This window comes from Vombatus ursinus, unplaced genomic scaffold, assembly GCF_900497805.2.
Source record: "Vombatus ursinus unplaced genomic scaffold, bare-nosed wombat genome assembly UNPS02014821.1, whole genome shotgun sequence".
NCBI lineage: Eukaryota > Metazoa > Chordata > Mammalia > Diprotodontia > Vombatidae > Vombatus > Vombatus ursinus.
In genome coordinates this window covers 46214889-46241961 of record NW_020954599.1, presented here as the reverse complement: position 1 = coordinate 46241961, position 27073 = coordinate 46214889, and the positions used below count along the sequence as shown (strand labels likewise).

Genomic DNA, 27073 nt, shown 5'->3' with positions numbered 1-27073 from the left:
CTAACATTCTGAATATATTAGTAATGCCTAGTTATCTGTGTGTACCTAGAGGAACAGAGATAGAATTTACATGCAGTCCTGCTTTCCTGGATCTGTCTGTTTGCTGGAGATGTGTAGGCAATTTGGGAGCTGGAAAGAGCTCTCTCTCCTCCAAAGCCAGCTACTTTAAACCCACATGGAAAATTAGACTTTTGCAATTGTGCTCTAACAGGAATATCACAGTGGGCTTCCAATGAGCATAATTATGAGCTTTACTTTCTGAGATTAATGAATTCTCCCCTTGGCAGTTGCAGCACCTAACATATACGAAGTGTTTTGCAAACCTCAAAACCTATTATTGTCAGATTGTTTTTTCCTTTGATCTGTGATTTCATTGATCTTCCCTCACTCCCAAAGCTCCCTCTCTCAATGGAGTCAGCACCTCCTTTGCAGTTTATAGTCTTGGAGAGTTGTCCAAAGCACTGAGAAGTTAAGAGATTTTTCTAGGGTCACCTAGCTGGTATGTGGCAGTGGTGGGACTTGAACCCAGATCTTCTGAGACCATTGTCTATCTACTACACACTATCATTATTATTGCTACACTCAAATTATGTAAGGTCATAAGCTGATTATACTATATTCCTCAAAGCATTTATGTTGCAATAGGTTTAAATCTTTCATTTTGTGACATTTAAAAAGTTCAAGACATAATTTCTGAATAATTTAATCATTTTACTAATAATGCCAATGTTTTAAATAAAAGGTCAGTGACACTCATGAATACCAAAGATCTCACCATGGAGGTGGGCTCATGGCTTATACACCCTTAGAAAAGGGGTGTTCCTGAGAGTGGCAACTCTGATTGGTAAACAATTAATGAGAGGTTGATTTTGCCAAGAGAAGTGAGCTCACTTCAATGAATGGCTGAGAGTGACAGACTATCTCTGCACCCAGACCATCCCCAGCCTTAGGAAGTGTAGATAAAGAACCAAAATCCCCCACCCCAGCCTGAACTAGTTAGGTGGAGTAGCAGTACCCAGAATGAGGAGAATGTTAATTCTATTTTCCATCAGCCCTGTCCCTGAGAGATTGGACAAGGAAACAGGGCAGGAGAAAAAAGCTGTGGCCTTTCCAGTTTTAATAACTAACTATTAATATGAGAGAGAAATAATTTCTTTCAACATATCACCCACCAAAGCTGGCTAAAATTGTCACACTTCCTTTCTCTTTTCTTTTTAACTTTCCCAGGGCCCCGGTCAGATCAGGGCGGCTGAATGACTGACTGGCTTCTTTTCTACTCCACAGAACCTAAAGCGTGTAGCAGAAACCTGGATGGATGAATTTGCTGAGTATATTTATCAGCGGCGACCCGAGTACAGACATCTTTCGACCGGCGATATCTCTGCCCAGAAGGAGCTCCGGAAACACCTCAAGTGCAAGGACTTCAAGTGGTTCATGGCAGCCGTGGCCTGGGATGTCCCAAAGTACTACCCCCCAGTGGAGCCTCCACCAGCTGCCTGGGGGGAGGTGAGGCACACACCAGGCATGGAATTGGCTCTTCCTGCTACCTGTCATGTCTGTCATAGAATAACAGAGTAGGAAGAATTCCAGAGGTTACATAGTCCATGCCCCGTCTAGCCCCAGGGCTAACTAACACTATCTCAGATAAATGAATGTCCATTCTCTGCTTAGGTGTATCTACAAACTTGGCAATCTCCCTTGTTTCCCCATCTCTATGTTTTTAAGATCAAGTATAAGGGCACTGATAGCTCCATGAGGGGGTTGGACTAGATGAAATCCTCTGAAATCCTCCCATTGTAGGATCTATGATCCCATAATTCTAGGCAGAACACCTAAGGCCAAAGTGGTTTCACCATCTACGTTGGTGGAGGGATGACTAACCCCAGTGAAATCACAGAACCTTGAAGTAAGTAGAAGAGTCAAAGGAGCATAGATATACAGCTGGAAGGGACCTCAGAGGTCACCTAATTCAGCTCCCACTTTTTTACAGATGAAGGAAGTGAGGCACATGGAGATTAAGACATTACTCAGACATTTGCAGCAAAAGAAACGACCTATAATAAGGCAGCTAAATGGTGCATTTAGGACTTGGCATCAGGAGGACGTGAGTTTGAATTCTGCCACAGACACTTCACAGTCGCAAGACCTTGAGCTAGTCACTTGAATCTCTCTGTCCCTCAGTTTCCTAATCTGTTAAAGGGAGATAATATAGCCTACTTCATAAAATGATTGTGAGTTAACATAGTAAAATGCTTTGCAAACCTTAGAGTGCTATAGAAATGCTAGTTATTATTAGCATCTAGGTTATTAGTCAACTACTGATCCCTGTGTCTACCATGACATAGCCCTTTGTGCTCAGGCTCAGCAAGGCCCTAGCAATAGTGTGTCTTTGCCCCTTTCTTACCAAGTCACCCTGTTGAGGGGAGGAAAGATATGCATCCCCTCAACACATAGCAATGAAAAGTTCAGGGCCATCTTTACTTTCTTGAACAAAAGTTGACCTTTCCCCCTTTGATGCTTCTGTTTGATTTCACTTCCTAAGGGGAAATGGGGTGGATTGAATCACCCCAGTTCCCAGAAAAAAAAAGATACATGCATACATATGTGTATATATGGATATGTATGTATATATATATTGTGTATACATATATACACACATATATAAAATATGGATATATGGATATATAGATAGATATAATATGTGGACAAAAAGAACTATTGTTTCCAGTTTAGTGCCTTTCATTGCTATGACTTACTGAAGCCTCCTTCCTTCAGAAAATTGTGTTCCAGAAAACTGGGCTGAATTGGACAGAATAGATTTATCCTAGTAATTTGGTCAGTTTTTAGGAGATTGCCAACTCTGCATCAGACAGAGGTTCAGATTGGAGCTGATTGCAAAGCAAAAGTAATCAGTCCAATCATTCCCTCCCCCTGACCCCTTACACAGGGTAAGTGCAGGTAGAATCATAGTGGCTGGACAGGACCTTAGAAAGTATGAACCCCAATCTTTTTCTTTTACTAATGAAGAAATTCAAACTGAGAGAAGAGGTTACTTGTCTGGGGTTACAGAGCTAGTTAGCAGCAGGGGCCAGCTATAGACAAATACCTTCATCATTCATTCTGGGCAAGTCCAGTGCCTAAGCCCCTCTCTGACCACTGAGCCCTGATAAAAAACAGGGGACCCAATGGGCACTCAGTCGGCAAACACATTCCACCAATATTCCTTGGGGTGAGCTAGTCAGATGCCCGAGGGTCCCCATAGACTTTTAGTGTATATGGAGGACTGTTTCTTAATGACAGGTATTAGTAATGATCATAGAATGTTGATAGATGAAAGGAATCTTACAAACCATTTGATTCAACCAAATCCTTTCATCTAATTTAAGCTATTGAGTATGAGGCATAATGAGGCAATGGATTGGGAGTCAAAAAATGTGGTCTCAAATCTTGGTCCTATTCCTACCTATATGACTCTGGATATCACTTCTCCCTTCTGGGCCTCAGGTCCTTATCTGTAAAATAAGGGCTTTGGACTAAATGATCAGGAAGTTTCTGTTGGGTGGAAAGTTGATGATCCTAGGGCACAGAGTCTACTTTTCCCTCTTAAGACTGGAAGAGCTCTCTATTGGCACAATTCCAGAAACTGAAAGTCAATAGAGCATTCTCCATTAGTTCATGGCCTTAAAAGGAAGCTTTTTTATTATACAGTCCTTTCCCATCAGCAATAAAAAAGCAGAGAATGAAAATTCAGACCACTCCCCAGCTTTCTTTGCTGAATCTTCATCAGTTCTCCATAGCTATCCTTTATTCCTGGAATGCATAGTTTCTTTCATGCCCCAGCTCACATGCCATTTTTCACCAGGATCCTTTTTTGATCTTTATAGGTAATAACTCCTTCCCTCATCCTACCCCACCATTACCTCATATATGTCTTGTCTGTATTAGTATATGTACATGTTTTCTCCCTTACTGAATCGTAAGGTCCATGAAGGTAGGAACTGTTTTTGTCTTTGTAGATTATTAATTGACTCATCTTGTTTTAAAAGCTGGAAAATAGACATGATTACCAGCAATGGCCCAGTCTTTTTAGTTTGTTCACTGGAGAATTCATGCCTATCTCGACCAAGCTTGATGACATTAGAATTGGGATAGGTACTGAACTTGTTTTTTCGCTAATAGCAAACAAGGTTTCTGGTGTATCTACTGATACAGGTCAGCACCTTCTCTGCAACATGTAGTCTTAGAGAGTTACCAAAAGGCAACTAAAAGACAGAATGTTGGTCTTGAAGTTGGAAGACCTGGGTTCAAATCCTACCTCAAACACCTACTTAGCTGTGTGACCCTAGGTAAGTCCCTTAATTGCTTTCAGCCTCAGTTTCCTCAGCTTGTAAAGTGGGGATAATAATAGCATCCACCTCAAGGGGTTATTGTAAGGACCAAACAAGAAAATACTTGTAGAGCCCTTTTGCAAAAGCACCATATAAATGCTATTTATCTATTATTATTATCATCAGCTATTATAAAACACTGAAAGACTGTGTTCGGTTAAGCCCAAGGTCACACACCCAAGGGTATGTCAGAGAGGATTTGAACTCAGGCCTTCCCGGTTTCAAAGTTAGTTATCTTCAAATATAGCAGGTTATAAATTAGCTATAGCCTGATTTTTCCTCTGAGAATAGCTGATATTAACATAGGCTATGAAGTTTATAGCGCATTTTACATATAGATCTCATTTGAGCCTCCCAACAACCCTCTGAGGTAAATACTACAGACAGTATTGTCCCCATTTGATAGATGAGAACACTGAGGTTCAGAGAACTAAAGTTCTTGTCTATGATCTCAAGGCAAATAAGCACCAGAGGAGAAAAATTGAATTCAGATATCTTCTGGCACTTAGTGAACATCTTTACTACTCCAGTCCAAACCAAGCATTTGTTAGACACCCACTATGTAAAAAACACTGTGCTGGGGGATGCAAAGTCAAAAAGAAAAACAAAACCAACTTCTACCTTCAGGAGGCTTACATTCTAGTAGGAGCATTTAGCATGTATATAGATCAGCAAATTAGTGAAAATTTTAGGAGGGAAGAAAGTACCAACTGTGGAAATGTTGAAAATATGGGAAATCAAGAAGTGTTTTCCCAAGGAGGCTGCATAAGAACCAATTTAGCCTAATGGCTAGAGAACAGGCCTCAGTCTGGAAGACCTGAGTTCCAGTCTCACCTCTGACAAAATTTCGTTTTGTGAACCCTCAAAAAGTCCTTGAATCTCTCAGTGTCCAAGGGAAATCTCTAAGACCAAAAGTTGCACTAACCTACCTCTAAGAATAATAGCAAGACATGAATTTAATGCAGTATACAGGTGAGGGGCCTGGAAATAAGTACTAATCTACCTGCTTTGGGAAAGGACATATCCTTACAGGAGTCCTCTAGACCAAGGAAATGACAGATCTGGACCTCCCCTCTCCCCACCCAAAAAACCGCAGATTATTAGAAGGCAAGGTGAGGCTCCAAGGAGTGCATTCTAGACATGGGGACAGCCTGTGTGATGGCACTGAAAATAGAATGCTGAGTATATTGAATACTGGTAGCCCAGGCCATTCTGTGGGAATGTGGAGGGAAAGTGGAAGGGGAGGAGAGGTAGTTTAGAAAATCCTCTATTTACCTCTTTATTAAGAAGCAATCAAATTCCCCCACCCCTACATAAACTCAGAAAAGAGTTTCCCTGTGCAAGTTTATGGAACTCTCTAAACCCTGAATCAAAGAACTGAATTGCTTTAAATATTGAATAAGGAGACCAATCTCCCTCCCCAAGGCTTGAGAGAAGTAAATAGCTTCATGGGAGTAAACAAGAACCCATGACAAGTAGGGTTTGGAAAAAGCAAAAGAGGATGTGTGTAGTACTCGGGAAGAAGGAATGCATGCTTCCAAGACTGGAAAAGGGAAAGAGCATCAGTTATGCCACATAAAACCAAAAATGGGGGTCTGAATAAGGAATGAAATCAGAATTGTTTCAAGGGCAAAGTGGACCCAGCCCTGAGAATAAGAGTAAAGTATGAATTAAATAGTACAAGTGAGTGGCATGGTGATGAGTTCCAATCTACCTTCCATAACAAAAGAAAAGAATTAATTTTTTAACTGAAGGTAAGGTGTTTAAACCTAGTCTAATTCAACAAGTGTTTATTAAGTGACTGTTGCATGCACGTCACTGTGCTAGGCAATGGGGATATAAAGACCAATTTTTTTTAAAAAACAGCCCCTGCCCTCAAGGAGCTTACATTGTATTAAAGCAGTCCACCACACTCATTCAGTCTCTTTTTCCTTACTTTGTTACCTACCTACTACTATAACACAAAGACATAATGAAGTATGGCATAGCGGCAAGAGAACCAACCTTGGAATCAGGAAGTCCTGGGTTCATATCCCGCCTCTGATACATTTTGGCTAGATTACCCTGGGCGAGTCAATTATCTTTGAGTGCTATGGACAATTCCCTAAGACTGTAAGTTGAACAGAGAAGGTACTTAGCTGCTTTGGTAGAAGTTCCTTACCAACAGGGTACTACTGTATATAAACTATGCCAATAAAACATTCATAAGTGTGCAACACTGTGCCAGAGATACAAACTCAAAATAAGAAACAATCCCGGCCTTCAAGGACCTTATATTCTATTTGGTAATACAACATAGATCTGTGATCTCTTCAATGGGGTTACTACCTCCTCTAGTATAAGACCCAACCCATGGACCCTTTCTCATCCAGTGTGAAAAAAAACTATGCTTGACTACTTTCTACTCTGAAAACATTTCCACCTCTGAAAAGAGTTTTAATGCTTGTAAATTTTTATTATGGGTATTTTTTTTCCTTGAGAGAATTTTTAGGATCCTATAAACTTGAAATTAATTTGTTAGTATGGGCAAAGATCCTGAATAAATTTAAAAGATTATTTGTTCTTAGAGGAATTAAAAGAAAAATGAAGAGTGCAGCCTGTTGGATTCTTTGAAGAGAATGATGGGAAGGAGCCCCAAAGAACTCCTAAGCTGTAAACACCAAGACTCCTTTATGGGACATGTGTGCCAAGTTGGAGGGTGCCACTCACCCTCTTCTGAATTGGCACTTGGCACAGTTTTCTGGCTGCTTGTCTGTGCCAGTCTTACTCTGGGTAAACAATGAAGTACTCAAGCAGTTTCTGGCTCCAGTTTCTTGAGACTTCAGTAGTAAATGATGTGCACAGCCTCTAAACAGCCTATAAACTGCTACTCTCCTCTTTTTTTTCCTCCTTTCCAAATACAGCTGCTAAATATTTGACTTTTAAATTTCCTGTCAGAATATGTCTACAGAAGTAAAGAGAGAGAGAAGAAAATACTGCATCTTTGACATCACTACCATCAAATAATAAAATGTACATCCTATTTAAGGGAGATCATCTCCTAACCATTCTGCCTACATGTCACAGGATACACAAGCTGTGACCTACTTTGTTTCCACCTAAAACCAAGTGCAAAATGACAGATGGAAAAAGTCAAGTTGAAAAACAGTAACACCTCAAATTAATATAGCCTTCTGAGTTTACAAAGCATTTTACAACCATTAGACTTCCATTCTTTTTCCATAAGTTTACATCCTCACTTCCATTTTACCAGGCAGTGAAATGAGATGCCAAGGCTTAGCCAATGGAAGCCAGCCAGGGGTTCACAGAAACATAATCCCAGATTCTTGACAACTATACATATTGCTCTATTTCTCATTGGACTTCATGGGAAGCAGTATGGTACACTGGAAAAACCAATGGTTCTAGTACCAAAGGAAAAGTTTTCAAAGCACTCCTCAGATGGGTGACTTTAGTCACATCACCTCTCTGGATCTTTATATTTCCATCTATAAAATGATCGGGTTGGATAAGACAGCCTCTGTGGTCTCTTCCTGTTCCAGATTTATAATCCAGTTGTGAGAGGAGGCCTTCTGCCCCAACCTACACTTTATGGGGAACCCAAACTACAAGTTTATGTTGGGGGGGAGGGGTTTGAGAATTTGGCTTCTCCTTAAAATGTATTGGCTGAGATCCATCTCAACTAGTGTCCAGCTAGCCAAAATTCAAATATAGGAATGATGGACTTGAGCAGAGTTCTCCATTATTTGCCCACCCTTCCCTTCAGTTGCATTTAACATGGAGTTCTGGATCCCTAGCCTCTTCCTTCTTCCACTTGAAGTGGTCCCTTTGCCTTGATGGTATATTTTTTTTATTCTTCAGAGTTAGCTAATAGGTTGCATTTATATTGTGCTTTAAGTTTTGCAAAATGCTTTACATGTGTTAACTTATTTGATCTTCACAACTGTAGGAGGTAGGGGATGTTATCATCTTGATTTTATACATGACAAAACTGAGGTTGAGTGACTTGCCTAGGATAACACAGCCGGTAAGTGTCTGAAGCAGGATTTGAATTCTAGTCTTCCTAACTCCTACTCTAATACTGTATCCATTCCACCAACTCACAGACTGCTGTTCGTCCTTCATTCTGGAAAAGGACCAGGGACATCAGGAGGGTGGTGTCTTGCAAGTGAATTGGATTTAAAAGAGGCAGAACTGTTCAAAGCCTTATTCTCTCCTCCAGAATCATGGGGGTCCAGTGGCAAGACATAGGTCAGGATGACTGGCAATGGCCCTGGATACAGTGGGAGACTTAGATGCCTTAGGGTTAGCATGGCAACTTTCATATGTTAAAGCTTATTTCATTTCTAGACATTGGTTCATTAGTATAAGGAACTCCCAAAGGAGGGAACTCCCGTCTCCCAAGCAGATTATTACATTCTCTAAAACATATTCTTAGGGAGCTTGCCTATAGGTCTCAGAGGATAAATGACTTATGCAAGGTCACTCAGACAGTATGTATCAGAGGTGGACCTAGACCCAGGTCATTCTGGCTCAGAAGCTGTCTCTGAGTATGTTAATGAGTACATTACCCAATACGACTTCTATTTCTGTGTTCATAGAAAAAGAGGTCTTTTTTGACAAAAATGGGTTATTGTTCCTTTGTAAGCAATTATTTCCCATTCTCTGTTCCCTGATCCCCCAATTTGTGCTCCCCACAAAAAAGTGGCATGGCTCATTTTTTCATTTCAGAGACATCTTCCTTATCCCCTCTTAGAGAAGCTTCCATAGTCAGAAACATAGGAGAATCCCCATAGATAAGCAACTCTGCACTCTCAGGAGAGAACTTTAGTTTGTCTCCCCCCATTTCCTTTATAATGAGAGCTCCCCCTGGCCTCCAAGTACTCTAATGGCAACCCTCCAAAGTAAATGGATTGCCTTCTCAAGCTGGTGATAAGGCTCCTCAAACTCAGCAAGGCTAATTCGTTGGATGACAGATGTGCAACCCATCATCAGGCCTGTACTCAAAGCCTTTCCACTTTAGTACGACCAACCAGAGGTTGTGTTGTTGTTGTCATTGAATCATTTCAGTCATGTCTGACTCTTCATCACCCTTTTTGGGGTTTTCTTGGCAAAGATACTGAAGTGTTATTTAAAAAAAAAAAACGATTCCCAAATTGTTAGAAGGAATTCAAGAAGGTAAAAATAGATGAAACTGTCAATAAAAAGGTTAAAAGTGGGAGGGGGGGAGGAGAGATTCTAGAATGGTTTGCCATTTCCTTCTCCAGCTCATTTTCCAGATGAGGAAACTAAGGCAAAGTGACTTGCCCAGGGTCACACAACTATTAAGTGTCTGAGGTCAAATTTGAACTCAGATCCTCCCTGACTTCAGGACCGGATCTATCCACCATGCCACTTAGCTGCCCCATAAACTAGAGGTAATACTCCTCTAGTATAGCCTAGACAAGCCTCCATGTCAGGATGAGGTATGAGAATGAGACTTGAATAGAGCATAGTATAATAAGGTACCACTATCTACTTCAGAGATTTCCTAGGTCTCATCTATCTCAGTGTAATTTAATGGAAAGAGCACTGTTCTGGGTAGTTAGAAGAACATGGTCTAGTATCAACTGTGTTGCTAAGCAAGTCCTTTGATTCTGTGGACTTCATTTTTCACATCTGTATAAAAAGAGTGTTGGACTAGATACTCAGGTTTCTCTCACATTTAAATTCCATGGATCTAGCTTTTTATCTTATCATTTACCTAGGACCTGTATGGGCTAAACGGCATTTCTTCTTTATAAATAGAAGACCTTTACCAAAGAAGGACTTCATGCACATGCAACCCACTTCCTGGTAGAGAGGTGACAGACTCAGTGCAGATTGTGATTTATTTATTTGAGTCATGGCCAATGTGGGAATTTGTTTTTCTTGTCTGTGCATATTTAATACAAGCTTTTTGTTTTTCCTTTTTTGGTGGGGTGGGAAGGTGGGAAGGAGAAAAAATGGGCTTTGTTCATTGAAAAAAATTTCATTTCATTTTTTTAAAAGACAAAAAGAGCATTGGATTTTTGAAGTCAGAGTTCTGAGCCAGTCTCTTTATCTATTCAAGTCTCAGTTTCCTCACCTCTAAAATGAGGATAATAATATTCCTACTTCCTCCTTATAGGGCTGTTGTAGAAAGTACTTCGTAAAATGCATGCATGTGTGTGTATATACACATATACATATATAATATGTGTACATGTATGTATATACACATATATGTGTATAACGTGTGTATGTATACAGTAAGTATATGACCAAGTCACTTAACCCCACTGAACCTCGGGCATCAATTTAAAACTGTAAGTGACAGATAGCTTCCTACATTGGGAATTTCTAAGACAGCCAAATCACAGGTCCTTAATGTATTAGCACTAAACTACCAGAGAGATTCCACCAGTTACCAAACCCTCTCTCCTGGGCAAGGGGAAAAAAAAGGTCACTTTTTAAAAACAATTGCTGGCAGGAGAAACTCAAACTGTACAGTAAATGACTTGAGTTCCTGGTGCTCTCAGCTGTCATCTTTCTCCAGAATTGAGTTAGGGGGACAGAAACACCATAGGACTTAAAATATTCAAGCAGGCAGGCTACATGCCAGATTGGACATCCTGAATCATAATTTAAATGTAAATAATTTGTGGTGTGTGTGTGTATGTATTATGTGTGTATGTATGCATGTATGTATTATGTGTGTATGTATGTATTGTGTCTGTGTGTGTGTGTGTGTGTGTTTCAAGCAATTCCTTGTTGGATGTAGTTATGGTAAGGACAAACTTAAAATATCCATTTGTATTCTTTAGGAGTTCAGTCAGCCTTTCTCTGACTGTTGCAATGCTCCATAAAAGAAGTAATTAAAAAACCTGGTACCCCGTTCTTCCCCCATCCCTTCTGGGGTTCATGCATTTGATAAAGCCCTTTATGATACTCCTTTGAAAATCCTAAAGATGGGGTGGGAGGAAGAAAGTTCTGTAGTAAATTAAATAACCAAATGTGAAATTGGATTAAAGATTCAGAACAGACAAGCACTCCTTTACCAACAATGGCTAGGAATTCTTTTTAAAACATTGTCAGCTTCCTGTCCTTAATGTACAGATCTTGGCCCATCAGTTTGTCACATTTCTATCTTGCAATAGCAGAATAGTAAAGAAGAAGAAATCCTCATCTCCTAGGCAGCCAAACGATGGTGCCACTCAAATCCTCCCATCAAGATTAGTGTCACCCTTAATTGCAGAGAATTCACAAAGACCATCAAGCTAAGGAGACCCAGCTGGCTCAATGTGCTTCAGGTTTTGCCTGATTGCTTTCTAGTTCCTATGACTCAATGGGCTTTCTAAATTACTCCATATCAATTACAATGAAAGAAGGTTCAAACACAGGTATTTAGCCAGGAGGTGTACATGGTCTCAGTGAGCATCATAACTAATTAGGATCAAAGAATCACACGAACTAGAGCTGGAAGGAAACTGAGGCCATCTAGTCCAATCCCCTCATTTTATGGAAGAGGAAAGAAATCGAGACCAACAGAGGTTGTGACTTGCCCAAGGTCGCACAGGTATTAAGTGCCAGAAGTAGGATTTGAACCCAGAACCTTTGACTCTTTCTATCGTACCTAACTGTGGCATTTAAAAAGGTTCAAGAGACATGCTTTCTGGGTAATTTAATCATTTTATTAATAATGCCAGCATTTTAATGAAAGGATGGTCATTTGGCCATCTCTCTCTCAGACCAAAGACAGTCATGACTATATGCCCATCAGAAGAGGGGTGTTTCTGAGGGCGGCAATCAACTCTGATTGGTTAACAATTAATGAGAGAATGAATATTACAATGAGGGTTAGACTCGAACTTTGATTATGTCATTTACTTCTAAGTTACCCCAACCTTGGGCAATCTATTCAAAGAATTTATCCCCACCCAAATCTGAGTGGAGCTCAATGGCTTCCCCATCTGGGTGGGGTCTAAACAAGAAAATCCATTCTTATTATCCATAATGTCCTTTAAAAGACTGAACTTTTAAAATCAGGACTTTAGAAAATAGGGGCAACTCTGGATATATCCCTAAATCGATGGCTGTTAATAATCATTTATCCCAATAGTCTGTGAAAGGGTTGCCTCATCCTGGCAGTGGAGTACACATTCTCAAAGTTCCTATCAATCTGGATGTTCAGGCCTAGTGACAGACTATTATCCTAGATAAGTTTGTTTGATTATCAAACATGTGATGATTTTTTTTTCAACCATGAAAGCCATCTACTGATGCATGGAAGAAGTGGTGTTCTATGCTCATGAGAGGAGTATCCACACTGACAAAATCTCAGGTCCTTGAAGAAAAGACTGGCCACTGATGACTCAAACATCTTTTACATACATGTTAGGCTCCTTTGTAGAAAGGGAATGTCAATGGACCACCATATTGTTCCATTTACCATCTTTGTGGCCTCCCAGACCCAACATCCCTTCCCTGGCCATGATTCCCCCATATGTGTTGCTTCCTTCTGTTAGGATATAAGCTTCACGAGGTCAGGAACTATCTTGCTTTTATAAATTTTTCTCCAGCAGCACTTAGCCGTGTTTGACACATACAAAACACTTAAGAAATAGTTTTCTTTTATGCATTCATCCTTTGTTCATCATTCTGGGGCAACAGCTACCTATAGAATTCTTCATACAGAATTATAGAGTTGGAAGGGAACTGAGAGTCCCTATACACTGTACTTAATAAAGGATCCTCACTATCACACACATTCCTACCTTCCCACTTTACTATTACAGTTTTTTTATATAGACTTCGCACTGGTGTAGAGAGTCCGTGAGTTGCATTTGTGCTGCCTTGCTATGACCTCATCAGTGGCTAAGGGCCTATCTTGGCCAACTTCCTAAGACTATTGTTACTTGATCATTTCAAATTATCATCAAACTCATCTCCCTACGGCAACCTGCACAACCTGCAGCCCGTAGCATGCCAAAGGATTTCAGGCACAGTGGCTGGCACACATTATACTGGCTTGTTGAATGGCCACAAAGTCTTACATGCCAGAACTGGGCCTATTTGTTAGGTACTCTGTTTTTGTCCCTACCCCGCCTCCCCCGCCCCCATGATAGGGTGTGGTAACTCCACTTTTCATTATTGGCCTTGTGACAACGTGGTGAAAAGGGCCAGGCAAATATTGGGATTGAAAGGTGAAACTCTACCCCTGGGGCAGAGCTGTGTGTTTCCCCTATGGGTCAACAGCGTAAGATGTTCCAAGTGCCCATGATTAGCCTGACAAAACTTCCATATTACATATGCATTTTAACATATAGCCAGCTGATCCATGATTATATCAATGTGGATTCTCACTCCACTGACTCTGATAGCAACTTCTCCTTGCCATAGTAGGTACTCATTCTGAATCACTGTGCCCTCCCCAAAAATCATCCCTTGAGAGCCAACCTTATGGTGATAAATCTTGCCAAAGTTTGTTAGATAGACACTCAACCCATTACCAAGTAGTAAAAATCTTTGTAGCTTAGTGGAGGACCTGACAAAAACAATACTCTCAAAGCTCTGACCTCAAAGGCAGCCTTTGAAAATCTAAGGTCGCTTCTATGATAAGGCATCAGTGGAAGACTTGGAGAAAGAGTTCATATTACTATGGCAATAAAACCCAAGGGATAGGGGGATAGAATCAGTTAAGAGACAAAACAAGGATGTCAAAAGGTGACCACAACTGTAAATCCTGGGGAAATGGTAGAATCCTCCCATCCTCTGGGATAAAGAACCTTCTTATACCACCACACGTAGGTACCAGTGACCTTTGCCAAAGCAACTTTTCCCAGAATGCTAGGAGGAAAAACCTGTAGGTTTGGTGGAGAAAAAAGCCCAACAAATAAAAAAAGTATACTAACACTTCTTAGATTCCTTACAAGCCCAGAATAAACGAGTATAAAATAAGAAGGGTGCCACTGTACTGAGTTATATCAGGTTGCAGAACTGGGCCCAGGGTTTTGCTTTAATTATCTTCAGATAGTCAAGAGTTAAAACCAAAAGCCAGAGGTCCTCTAAATGACCTTGCAATTTATTGAGCCATTCAGTTGGCTGTGGACTAGGCCTGGCCAAGGTCCAACTTTCAGGAAGTAAAGCTGCTCCTAGGCTGAAACGTAAATATGTCTTTAACACTCACAGCAGATATTTTTTTCCCAATCTAAAGGTCATCAGCCAGAGGCATAGAGTTTACACCCATCCTGTAACATGACTAACCCCACCTAATTTTTAATAAGACATTATCATACTCTGCCTCTACTCTCATGGATAGCCTTTCTCTGCCTTCTATTTGTTTGTAAACCTCATCCAACTCTTCTTCATGATACGTGTCTCTGTAATTCTTCCTATTGATTAGATAGTTTTTGCCATTATAAACTTCTGAAACTTTGATTTTTAAAAGCAAGATATTCTGTTTATTCAATCTAATCAGTTGCCCAGTATCATTTGGCTAAACTAGGCCTTGCTCTTTTCTATTCAAAACATCATCCACTTGTAGTTTTGGTAGATTTCCTGAAGCACATTTTAAGTCAGGTGTTCTTAACCTGAGGTCTATGACCTTATATTTTTAGTATTTTGATAACTGTATTTCAATATAATTGGTTTTGTCTGTAATGCTATATATCCTCTCTTGCGCATTTAAAAACAGTCTGACAAGGTGTCTTATATTGCCAAAGAGATCTATGACAGAAAAGATGCTCAGAACCTCTTCTCTAAGTGTGGCCTATATTTACTGGTCACGTTGTTAGAAGAGCTTTTTACGGTACAATTTGTCCACCCAGAAATGAGAAGAAGATGAGAATCCAACTCTCCTAATGATAGACTCAGTCAAGAGCGTGAAACCGACAATGTGCATAGAGCAAAGGACAAGTGTGTCCGTATTCTGGCAGGTCTGCCTCATGTTCCATGCCTTCCTCTAAGTGAGATCCAGATGCTATCTCAGTTCTGACTAACTTGATTGTGTGACCAACTTTTCTCACTCTCAGTTGTTTTATTTTGGGTTTTTCATCCATAAAAAAGAGCAAGGGGAACTAAGCCACTGCCAAAGTCCCAACTCTGTGATTCTAGGATAAAATTTTGAACAGAAGATGTGCTTAGAAGCAACCATAAGCACCACCCACCCATGATCCATCCATCCAAGTATTCTGTCTCTCAGAGTGGCACCAAGGGGCCTGATGAAAATTATGCTTGTCTCTCCTAATAGCAATCACAACATCACTTCCTTTCTCCCCCCCCACAAAAAACCCCCTCGTCTCCTGCAATTATGCCTTACATATTTTTCATCCATCAATTATATCTAAAGTTTTTGGAGTTGATTTTTATTTTCAGCTTTTCAGTGACTCATTACCCACTGTGTAAAGTAGGACTTTTTTTATGTGTCCTAAATTTACCTCTTTAAGTTCCCAAGAGATAAAAATGAGCTTATTCCGACATTTCAGAATCTGGTATGCAAGTCAAGGTTTTTCTGTATATGACAGCAGACCTTCAGTGAACCAGGATTACCAGGATCTTGCCCTCAGGCTCCAAACTTTGAGGGATGATCTCCTTCTGTGGAAACACTCCAGCACACAGCTTAGAGAACTACGGGGTCCTCCAATACCCTCCCCTGCAGGACAGCGTATCAGCATATCAGGGTCTCTCTCCCTCCTGGCCATTAATTCACAGTGGGTGCCCTGGCTCAGAAAGTACTCTGAATGTCTCTACATGAAATGTCTGACACAGAGTAAGCTCTTAACGAACATTTGCCGACCGATTGATGCTTTTTATGAACTTTGATATGGTACAATGGAAAGAGCACTAGTTTTGGAATCAGAAGACCTAGGTTCAAATTCTGTCTCTGGATGTTTTGCTAGTTCACATTTAACTGGCAGGCACTGTGCTAAAGGCTTATAGTTTTTCTCTCAATCCTTGGATGTAGGGGCTGTTATTATCCCCATTTAACAGATTAGGAAACTGAGGCAAACAGAAGTCTGTGTTTGAGGCTGGATTTGAACTCAGGTCTTCCTGACTTCAAGCCTGCCACCCTATCCACTGTGTCACCTAGCTGCACCCCCACTACCCATGTGACCTGGAGCAAATCACTTAAGCTCCCTATACCTCACTTTCCTCATCTATAAAACAAAAGGGTTTGACCATATGCCTTTCTTCCAATTCTAAATCTATGATACTAATTATGTCTATTCTCTAGTTTCTAATATGTCTTTAAATGGCAACTGACTGCTCTTGCCCCTGTTCTCCATTCCTTGATCATTTCAATCACCTTCCTCCAGATAAAAAGCTCTACAAAGATACTCTCTGGGAAACTCATGAAGCAAATCAACAGAGACATAGGAGGATAGAAGCTAAACTCTTAGAAGCTAAGATCAGAGGAAAGAGTGGGGCAGCTATGTGAGAGCTAAACCTAACCTAGTTTATGTAGCATCAGCCCCAAGGGAGAGAACTGCCATGGTACCAAGTCTTTTCTGGGGCCATCCCAAAAATATGACTCCATAACAATTCGATTTATTAAGTACTTACTATGTGCAAAATACCATTCTAGGTACTATGGGAATCCAAAGATGAAATAAGGCAGTCTCTGTACTCTAGGGGTTTACATTCTGGTAAAAGAGATAAGATTAGATAGATAGATAGATATCTCTATATGCAGAGATCTATAATCATCCATCCATCTATTTATATCGTTTAATCATTTTGCAGTCGTGTCCAACCCTTTGTGACCCCTTTTGGAGTTTTCTTGGCTGATATAGTAGAGTGGTTTGCCATTTCCTTCTCCAGTTCATTTTACAGATGAGGAAACTGAGGCAGAGTTAAGTGACTTGCTCAAGGTCACACAGCTAGTACACACTAGACACAGCTAGTGTCTAAGGTTGGATTTGAACTCAGGAGGATGAGTCTTCCTGACTTCAGCCCCAGCACTCTATCCACTGCACCACCTAGCTGCCCCATCTATCTATACATACAGACACATTAATGTATGTGCGTGTATATATGTGTGTATGTGAATATGTGTGTATGTATATATATATAAATGTGTGTGTAAACATGTTTATAAAATGAAAGGAATATACTTGCTGTATAAATTCTAAGCAAGGAAAGATTATTTCTGATTGGAGATAATGAAATCTTCATAAAAGGGGTAGCATTTGTGCAAGGGGAGAATTTAGCAGAGTTAGAAGGGGATAGTAATGGCATGAGCAAAGGCACATTGGTGGGGCAGAAGGATGGCAATGTGTGATGAGTGGATGACAAGCAGTCCAATCTGGCTAGAGCACAGAGTCCACAGAAGATAATAAGAGGAATAAGACTGCAAAGCTTAGCAGGTATCAGATTGTGGACAGCATTCCAATGCCAGGCTAGGTGAATTAAACTTTGTTGAGTAGGAAACAGAAATAGAAAACCAATCTACTTCCAGGCCCGTTTCAAAGAACTGGGCTACTATGGTGACCTCAAAATACACACTTCTTCCTAGAGCCTCACTCTGTAATAAATAGTCACTCAACCCAAGTTGTAATTCTGATTTAGAACCGAGACCCTTCACCTTTTAGGAACCTCCAACCCATTCACTAGTGGGTTTCTACAACTGGTTCTGTAAGATCAAGAGAGGTAGGCAGTGTGGTGTAGTAGAAAGAACCCGAAATTTGGGCCTGGGTTTCAGGTGAGTATGAGCAAGAACTTCCTGAAGTCTGTTTTCTCATCTGTAAAATGGAGGTGAAAGGCAGCGAATAGTGAATTGGGGGGTGAGCTCAAATTCCAGAAGGCCTCAAAGGTTCCAGTTCTGGCTGTGTGACCAAGACCAAGATCTCTCAGCATCCCCAGATAATTCTTTAAGACTTTAAGCTACAGAGGAGTAAGGCTATAAGAGATCTGCATTTGTGGAGTGAGTTTTCTACACCATTGAAATCATAAATCCTACCTTCCCCTTCTCTCCTCCCCGCCAAAAAACTGGAGATAATTCTTACAACCACAGTGTTGTAGTAAGAAAAGAATTTTCCAAACCTTTTGACTATATAAATCTCTGCTGTTATTATTTTCATGGGAATCTGGTTATATCTCAGTACAGTTAAGAGGTCATCATTTTCACTTGACTTGTGCCCTAGAGTAAAAGTTATTCTCTTGGGACACATCATCACACTCTTATACTCTGGTATTATCTATTATCTATAACCCAATAATCTAATATTTTGCTAAAACACTGCATTTGGGATAGTTATTTAGTTCTGCCAGGAAAGTAGGGAAGAATAACATGAGTGAGACAGGATGGTGTTTAATATGGCAATGGATGGCAACTGTTTGCCTGAAAGATCTCCTCTTTGTTTCTAAATCTCCAGATGTTGGAGAACAGTCTAATGACCCACCGAGCCCTGAGTGTTGTACTAACTAGAGGGTATTTATAAACTTTTTGTTTGTCTATAGTTGACATCTCCTTGAATTCTACTATTATTAGGCAGGACTACATAGCACTTCATGTTTCTAAAGGTCTTAATTAGTTAAATTTTCAAAATACAAATGGAAAATAATTTTGAATTTTCCTTCTTTTCCCTGTTGAATCTTGGGTCTTATAAGAATGGGAGGGAATAGGAATTTATATAACATCTATTATGTGCCAAGCACTGTACTAAGTACCTTTACAAATATTATCTCATTTGACTGAACCAGTCTAATCAGGTTTTTGGGGGGCCATTTAGGCCAGATACTAATTGCTCTAATTATAATATCCACACAATGATCCGAACACAATTAGGAGGATCTAAGGGTAATCAGATCAGTTGCGTTGTGATACCATTATTGCAAGTATAATGAATGGCATAGCCTCAGAAACAGGTAAGTTAAAAAAGAATTTGCCCAAGTCAGTGAAATTGCTGTTGTTATTCAGATGTTTCAGTCGTGTCCAGCTCTTCACGACACCATTTTGGGATTTCTTAGCAAAGATACTGTAGTGGATTGCATTTTCCTTCTCCAGCTTATTTTACAGATGAGGAAACTGAGGCAAACAGTTACGTTACTTGTGCAGGGTCACACAGCTAATAAGTGTCTGAGGCCAGATTTGAACTCAGGTCCTCCTGACTCCAGGCCCAACACTCCAACCACTCCACCACATAGCTGTCCACTGCTAGGTAATAGTAGCTGACATTTAAATACTGGTTTAAAATTCACAAAGCGCTTTACATTTCATATGATCATCACAACAACCCAGAGAGGTAGGCACTACTGCTGCTATTACTCCAATTTAAAAAAGTGAGAAAATTGAGTTTCAGAGCAACTAAGTAATTTGTCTGTCATTATGCAGCTTTTATTAAATTCAAAGTTTAGATTCAAACCCTCATCTTCCTAACTCTATCCACTGTGCCATCAGAGCTCTCAGAGAGGGCAAGGGAAGGGAAGAAGTATTTGTTAAATCCTCACTTAATTTAAGTGTGTCAGACACTATTAAAAATATTATCTTATTTGATTTTCATAACAACACTCACAGGTAAGTGCTACAATCATCCTTATCCTTCTGTTGAGGAAACTGAGGCAGACAGAGGTTAAGTGACTTTTCCAGGATCACACAGCTAGTAAATGTCTGAGCTCATATTTGAACTCCTCTTCCTGATTCCAGATCCAGTGCTCTGTGTACTATGGCACCACCTAGTGGCCTTAGGGCAGGTATTCTCATCACTTTGTAATTGAGGTAACCAGAGAGGCCCTAAGTCACAAAGCACATATGAGAAAGGGCCAGGATTCAACATCAGGTCTTCTGATTCAGTATGATAAAGGAGAAAGTCAAGTGATTTGAAGACGCCCTGGGTTCAAATCTCAGCTCTGAATTTGATGATGTAAGGTTGAGCATAATCGCTTCTTTTCCTAGACCTAGACCTCACCCTTGCCATCTGAAAAATGAAAGAGTTGGACCAGATTATTTACAAAGTCTCTTCCATAAGTCTATGACTTTAAGACCAAGGTTTGTTCTCCTGCACAAAACTGCCTAGCATGGAGTTAACACAACGTACCAGTGATATTCATGACCAGACCTAGGGCTAGAGAGAATAGCCCTTGGCAACCCACAAAGACCCGAGATATGCTAAGCAGCTGGTGGATTAACTCTAAATCCATAAATATATGGAGGGAACATACCTTCAGGGTAAATAAGAAGGACAATCTTAGCACATCCTCTACCTCAATGAGAAATCTTACCTGAAATTCTGCCCTACTGGAGAACAGGAGTGAAAAATCTGTCCCCTCTGCTGGAAGCTGCCATACATGGGTTGCTGATCCTGCAGACAGGTAGCCTGGGGCAAGGGAAGCCAGCCCCCAATCCATCCCAGGCTGACTTTGGAGATGCAGCCCCCTGAGAGTCCTGCATCGATTCTATTAGACTGTGCATTCCATTCTAAAACAGGAAAACTCAGGGTAATAAATTGCAAGCAAACATTTGTTTCAACAATGCTGAAAGCACCATCACTACCTGAATGTGAGAATGAGGGTGAAGAGTTCAAATCCATTCCTATTTTTGCCCCTGAGGTAAATTGAGCAGAGGAATGAGACCTTCCCCACTTTTCAAACACCCCTGCTTTCTTTCTTCATTTCTTCCAAAAAAATCATGAAATTGCTTGCAGAATTTCAAACACTGTGTTACTGCCTCTGTTCCAATGCCTTAAGCAACTATTTGAGCTGCCCAGATCATTGGCAAATTGATGGAATACAACCAGAAAAGCTTAACCACAGTAAAGGGTTGAAAATGTCTTTGGTTCCTTGAGAAAAGATATGGAAATGACTGCACATGTATAAACTATATTAAATTGCTTACCTTCTCAAGAAGGGGAGAGGGGAGGGAGAGAGAGAATTTGGAATTCAATTTTTTTTTAAATGAATGTTTAGACTTTTTACATGTAATTGAGAAAAAAATACTTAAAAAAAAGAAGAGATACGGAAATACAGAGAGAGAATGACACTGGACAAGGGGTAGATAAACCTATGGTAGAATTGATCTGAGAAAAACAGACACAGAGAGATGAAAATAACAGACCTCATCATCAGTAAACTACTAGTAGTTCTTAGAGTCAGGAATTCTGATCTTTTATGCAGAACCACAACCAAAGTAGGGTGAGCGGAACTTTGATCAGGACATCAAAATTTAGAGGATCTTGACAATATTTACACTTCAAAAGCACAGAAACAATTGAGTTTAGCACCTCAGTTGGCAAATATATATATGCATACATACATATCTATATATCTATATATATATATATGCAGTTAAAACAGGAAATAGCTAGGTGATATTCTCCTTTTCCACCTTTACCTCAGTGGTCTCACCCAGTTTGAGTTCATTCCTGGCCAGGCACCATCATCAACATTCCCCAAACTTACAGCTATCTTCCCAAAAGAAATCCGCAGTGTCTCAGAGTTTCTGTCTTCCATAAAGAGGCAATTTCCCAGGGTATCTCCTTGCCCATTAGCAGTTTACCCCCAACTGAATTTGTCTTAAAAAAGTGTATTTGGCTCAAAGGATCTTAGGATCATGAATCTAGAGCTGAAGGCAACTTGAGAAGCCTTTTTTAATCCACTCTCCTTATTTTACAAACTAAGATCCCAGAAGGTGAAGTGACTTACCCAGGGTCACACAGGTAGAAACTTCCAGAGGCAGGATTTGAAGTCAAATCCACTTATGCTGCATGTTCTGCATATGTTTTGTAAATCTTGCCCCAGGTACCAGAATTGCTATCTATAGTTCAGTCCCTATGTGACTTCTGGCAAACCCAATCTGTTATCAGCCGGAGGTTAATTCTGAGGCCATTTTTCCTACAACCATAAAAACAGCAGATGATGATGCACTTTTCTCTGGGACTTCATTTCCCCTTCTTTGAAATGAGGTGGACCTAATGAATGGTTTCCTAGGTGCTGTGATAAATCACCCTTCTTATACATGTTTAAGATAAAAAGTCAGGTTTATAAGCTTTTAATGAGGACATTAGAGAACTGATATAGTCTCTCTTCTGTTTCTTTGGTGAAGTTTGCCCTAGTGGATTCAAGTTTTTTCTATTCTATCAGTTATTTCTTCTGCGTAAGCCATAGATTCTGCTTTCACAATTCTTATTTCTTTCTTAAATCACTGGAGAACATCATGCTGTGGTTCTATGTTCTCTTAAGGATCTACGGTGACCTCTACCTCATCAGGTATTAATTTGTTTTCTTTGGTGTTGCAATATGTATTCATAGACTTGTTTAGACAATATGGAAGGCATATTCTCTTCTGTTATCAATTAGTTTCCCTGTTGGTATATCTGCTCATGCTCAAAGTCTTAAACTGAGTTTTATCCCTGTGGAGATCTTTGGCATTTTCAATTTTCTTGTCTTTGTATTCACCTATAGTTCATTTTCTGACTCCTTCTTTGATGATAGTTTCCTTGGGAACAGGACTTCAGTGTTGTCTCAACATCCTCCCACAGTGGGCACTTCACATTTCATTAACCTTGGCCTTTGCCCCAAGTGACTTCTAGGGGGGACAGCCATAGCTGGATGCCAGTCCCCTTTGCTTCAGGCTTGGTGGAGCTACACACATGCTGACATACTGCCCCAGTTCCCTTTGTTCCTCCACTCTACAGCAGAGCACGATCACACTGCCTTCTCTGTCTTTTGGTTTTCATTTGCATGGAGAGAGGGTGGGGCAGAGTTGAGTTCTATTGCAAGATTAGTTTGTGTAGCCCTGCAAGAGAACGGTGGCTTGTGGGGGAAGGGTCGCTGAGTGACCACATTAGCCCTCTCTGATATTAGTTCAGTGGGTTGTTACTTCCTTAAGTTTCTTGGTGTCTTGGTTCAGAGACAACTAAAGTTGCTTCATCTCTTGAGCCTAATCCCTATGTTAGAGAAGTATGAGAGATGGTGAGGACTGGAGAAAATGTCACATGTCCCTGAGAAAACTGGACATTTTAAACATACAAATATAAGATACAGCCAGGGAAAGGTAGGGGGTTCAGTGGAAAGAGGGTTCAATTTGGATCTCAGTTCAAATCCCAGCCCAGTTATTTGTTGCCTACATGACCTTGGGAAGATCATTTAATCTCTCTAGGCCTCAGTTTTGTCATCTACAAATTAAGGTAGTTGGACTTGATGGTCTCTAATGTCATATGTCTCTATGGCCACACAGGTCTCATAAAACCTTCATTGGAAATTCAGCTAGACATGATTATTACCTGCACTTATTCCAGGGAGAAGGGAGGAGAGAAAGCGGGCAGTTCAGCACTTGGAAAAGGGATTTCCCCAAGGAAATTATTGGATGGAAAAGGGCTTTGAGCCTAAAGGAAGACAGCATATGGATTTAGCATAGTAACCACAAATGGATGTTAACCACAAAAAGGGAGGGAAGGTGGAAGGTGGGGAGTGGGGGGTGGGAGCAGCTCCAATAAATTACTTTGAAATAGCTTTCATCTGAGGAGATCAGTGGTCAGAGAAGCCTCTTTGATGTCAGTAAGAACATTTGTTCTCATTCAGTCAATTCAGAAATGGAAGCACAAAAAGGTTGTCTCTTTCCCAAGGTGATATTATGGGTCATCATTAAAAATAGAACCCAACTTTCTGTCCCCCTAGAAATGATGAAACTGAAAGGATCTGTTCGTATGTCTCGTGGCCTTTCTGACAATCAAGGCCTTCCACCTGATCCTGCCTGGGCTGACTGCCCAAGCTGCACACCCACACATCTCAGCACCCAGAGTCCAGTCACTCATTAAGATAGGCTAACATTGACCTACTTTTTTATTAGACTCTTGTTTAGGAAGAAAACTGATCTGCCTCTCTCTAGGAAATGATGATAACATTTGACCTTTCCCTGGTATTCCTCTTTCATGAGTCTCAACACAACCAGCCAAACAAACAAACTTATTCTCAAAAGCATCCCTCCTCTAAGACCTTGAGACCTGCCTGGGTACAAATTAACTCTATTCAAAGTAAAGGAACGTGAGATGGAGGAGGGCAAGAGATCTGCTCAAATTAAAAGGCGAGTAAAGACTAAGGTTCAGGGATGCCAAAAGAATTAATGGTTACACCATTAACACCTCAACATGACCTACTGGAGGGCAGGGTTGCTACCCTCCATGATTGAAAACAACACATTATCTTCTGGAAAATATTCATCAACTTGCTCTGTTAAGTGTAAGCAACACATCTTCCTCCAGGGAACAGCTCTGGGAGCTGAGGCCTGGCATCCAGAGTTCACATATTCTTGTTCCTTAATACTCTGCCTTGGTAATCTTGAACAAATAACCTGTTTTACCCATACCAGGCCTGCACAGCCTTCGGCTTATGGGTCTGTAAATGCCCCGAAGGCACACCAAAGGATCTTAGGTAGCCCACAAAAAATGGAGAGAATGTTTTCCTCTACCTTTTTCATGGGCTGCCCGAAATCCTTTGGTGTGCCACAAGATGTGCAGACCTGACCTATACCAACACATGTTTTAACAACTATGAAATCAAATAGATGCCAAATAGCTTAAGAGGAAGGGGCAGCTAGGTGGCGAAGACTGGAACCAGGAAGACTCTTCTTCCTGGGTTTAAACCTGGCCTCAGACGCTTACTAGCTATATGATCTTGGGCAAAGCACTTAACCCTGTTTGCCTCAGTCTCCTCATCTGTAAAATGAGCTGGAGAAGGAAATAGTAAACTACTCCATCACCTTTACCAAAAAAACCCCAAATGGGGTCACAAAGGGTCAGATACAACTGACAATGACTGAGCACAGAAGACCTAGGTTGAAGTCTTGCCTCTGACACAATAGTGGTTTGGTGTCACTGAGCAGGTCACTTAAACCTGTCAGTGATGGAGACCAGCGGTGTCAAACTCAAATAGAAACAGAGGCCACTACTCCATAGACAAAGCATATTGACTGGGTTTTTGAATGTGATGGTCCTTATACTTTACTGTATTTTTTTGTATTAAATATTTCCCCAATACATTTTAATCTGATTCAGGCATGTTTGACACCTCTGTTCTGGACAAGTATCTTAAGACCAGGAGGTGCTGAGCTGCAGTGATAGAGGAAGTTTCCTCATTTGCAAGTTCCCTATAACAATGAAACCATAGTTTTATTCCATGTTCCTTAAAATGAAAATAGTTTGGCTATATAATTTAGTGGCCTGACATGTGATGTTTCAGAAGATTCATATCCTGACTTACTTTGATAGGATCTCATCAAAGAGGTACTCCATCCAAAGGTGAAGATCACAGTTCTCATCTCGTATACCTCTCCTCCATGTCCTTCCACAAATCTTCCACAGGACGTCCAAGCAACATGCTGGGAGCCTTCCATGACACTTCTTGGCATGCCATGCATACCAACGGAGCATCAGTTTTCCCTCGTTCTCACTATGTTACGTATTATTTGGGGCCTGGCCTGACTCAGGTCGTTCCAATAGTTCTGGCTCAAAATTGGAACCGAAATGAGGAACTCATTTAACAAAAGTTTACTTAACCATAGAATGTGAAGGATATTCAACAAGGATATCATTGGTTCAAGTGGAAGTAGCTCCCTTTGCCTCCACTCAGAAGAGCAGACTTAACTAGCGTGGCTACAGAAGCATCAACTGCTTGGGCCCTGAGTTTTTCATGCTGTGGGCAATCAGGAAGCTACAACAAGCTGGTCCTTAGCCTCTTTAGAATAGTTTTATTGCCTGGCGTACGTGGCAGAGATGGAAAGGATATTGCATAAGGATGTAGCATTGGTTCAAGGGAACCTCCACATTGGCCTGAGAGTTACGTTCAGTCAGAAGGATCTAGTCCCAGCTTCTCTCAAGCCCCAGAGCTTAATTTGAGCATAAGCAAGAGAGAACTAAGTTTACAATAAGCAAGTGGCACACTCTACTTTTTTTTTTTAATAAAGTACCAACTGGTGACCATCCTACAGAATTTATAAAACACTCGATTAGGTCACTACTATTTCATTGGATTTTCCAGAAACATTGAAAAAAAACCCCATAAATTATCATGTTTCCAGGTAATGTAGGCACAATTCTGCCCAGAGCTAGCTGAGTCCTTGTTAGAGTCCCTTCTAGGCTATGATTCTCTAACTTATAGTAAGTAGCTTCTTACAACTGAAAATCTTCATTAGCCGAAGGTTCCAAGTATTACCTGGGAGCTTCGCGCTTTCATGAAAGACAGGCTTTTAAAGCTGCCACCCTTCAACTACTTGACCTGATTTTGAAGGAAAAAGTTTTTTATTAAGGCAAAACGTGTTGCTCTGAGTGGTTTTTCAAGAGCTAAGGAGTTACTTTATTTTCTAAGCCTGCTGCAATGGTCCTTGGCTTTTAAAGATGATGTTGCCTTTGTAGCCTTGAACTAGAAATGGAACAGATCTGAGATTCATGCATACATCCAACCATCTTTAAGAATATTTGTATGATCACATAGCACTCTATGGAGGGGGTGGGGGAAAGACAGCAATATTAAATGCTAAGGCATGAATTAGAGTATTAGAGATGTTTTGCAAAGATCTGGTTTGGCTTTATCTGGGGAAATAACTTCATGAATCTTTCCTTTGGGAACCTCATGGAGTGTGTCAGCCATTCATCTCCACCTGCACAAATAGGCCATTCGATTTCCTCCATTCGTGCTGTTAAAATGGAGACACATTGTCCCAACCAATCTGGGTAGCTTCACCATTGCCTTCATTT

The 27073-nt window shown here is 40.6% G+C and overlaps 1 protein-coding gene across 1 annotated transcript in view; it reads left to right on the top strand.

The window, feature by feature from the left end:
• GALNTL6 (polypeptide N-acetylgalactosaminyltransferase like 6) overlaps positions 1-27073 on the top strand; it is a 959075-nt gene that overhangs the window by 897154 nt on the left and 34848 nt on the right. Inside the window, exon 9 of the mRNA XM_027837462.1 lies at positions 1285-1506. Coding sequence (XP_027693263.1) covers positions 1285-1506 — 222 coding nt within the window. The remainder of the gene's footprint in view (positions 1-1284; positions 1507-27073) is intronic.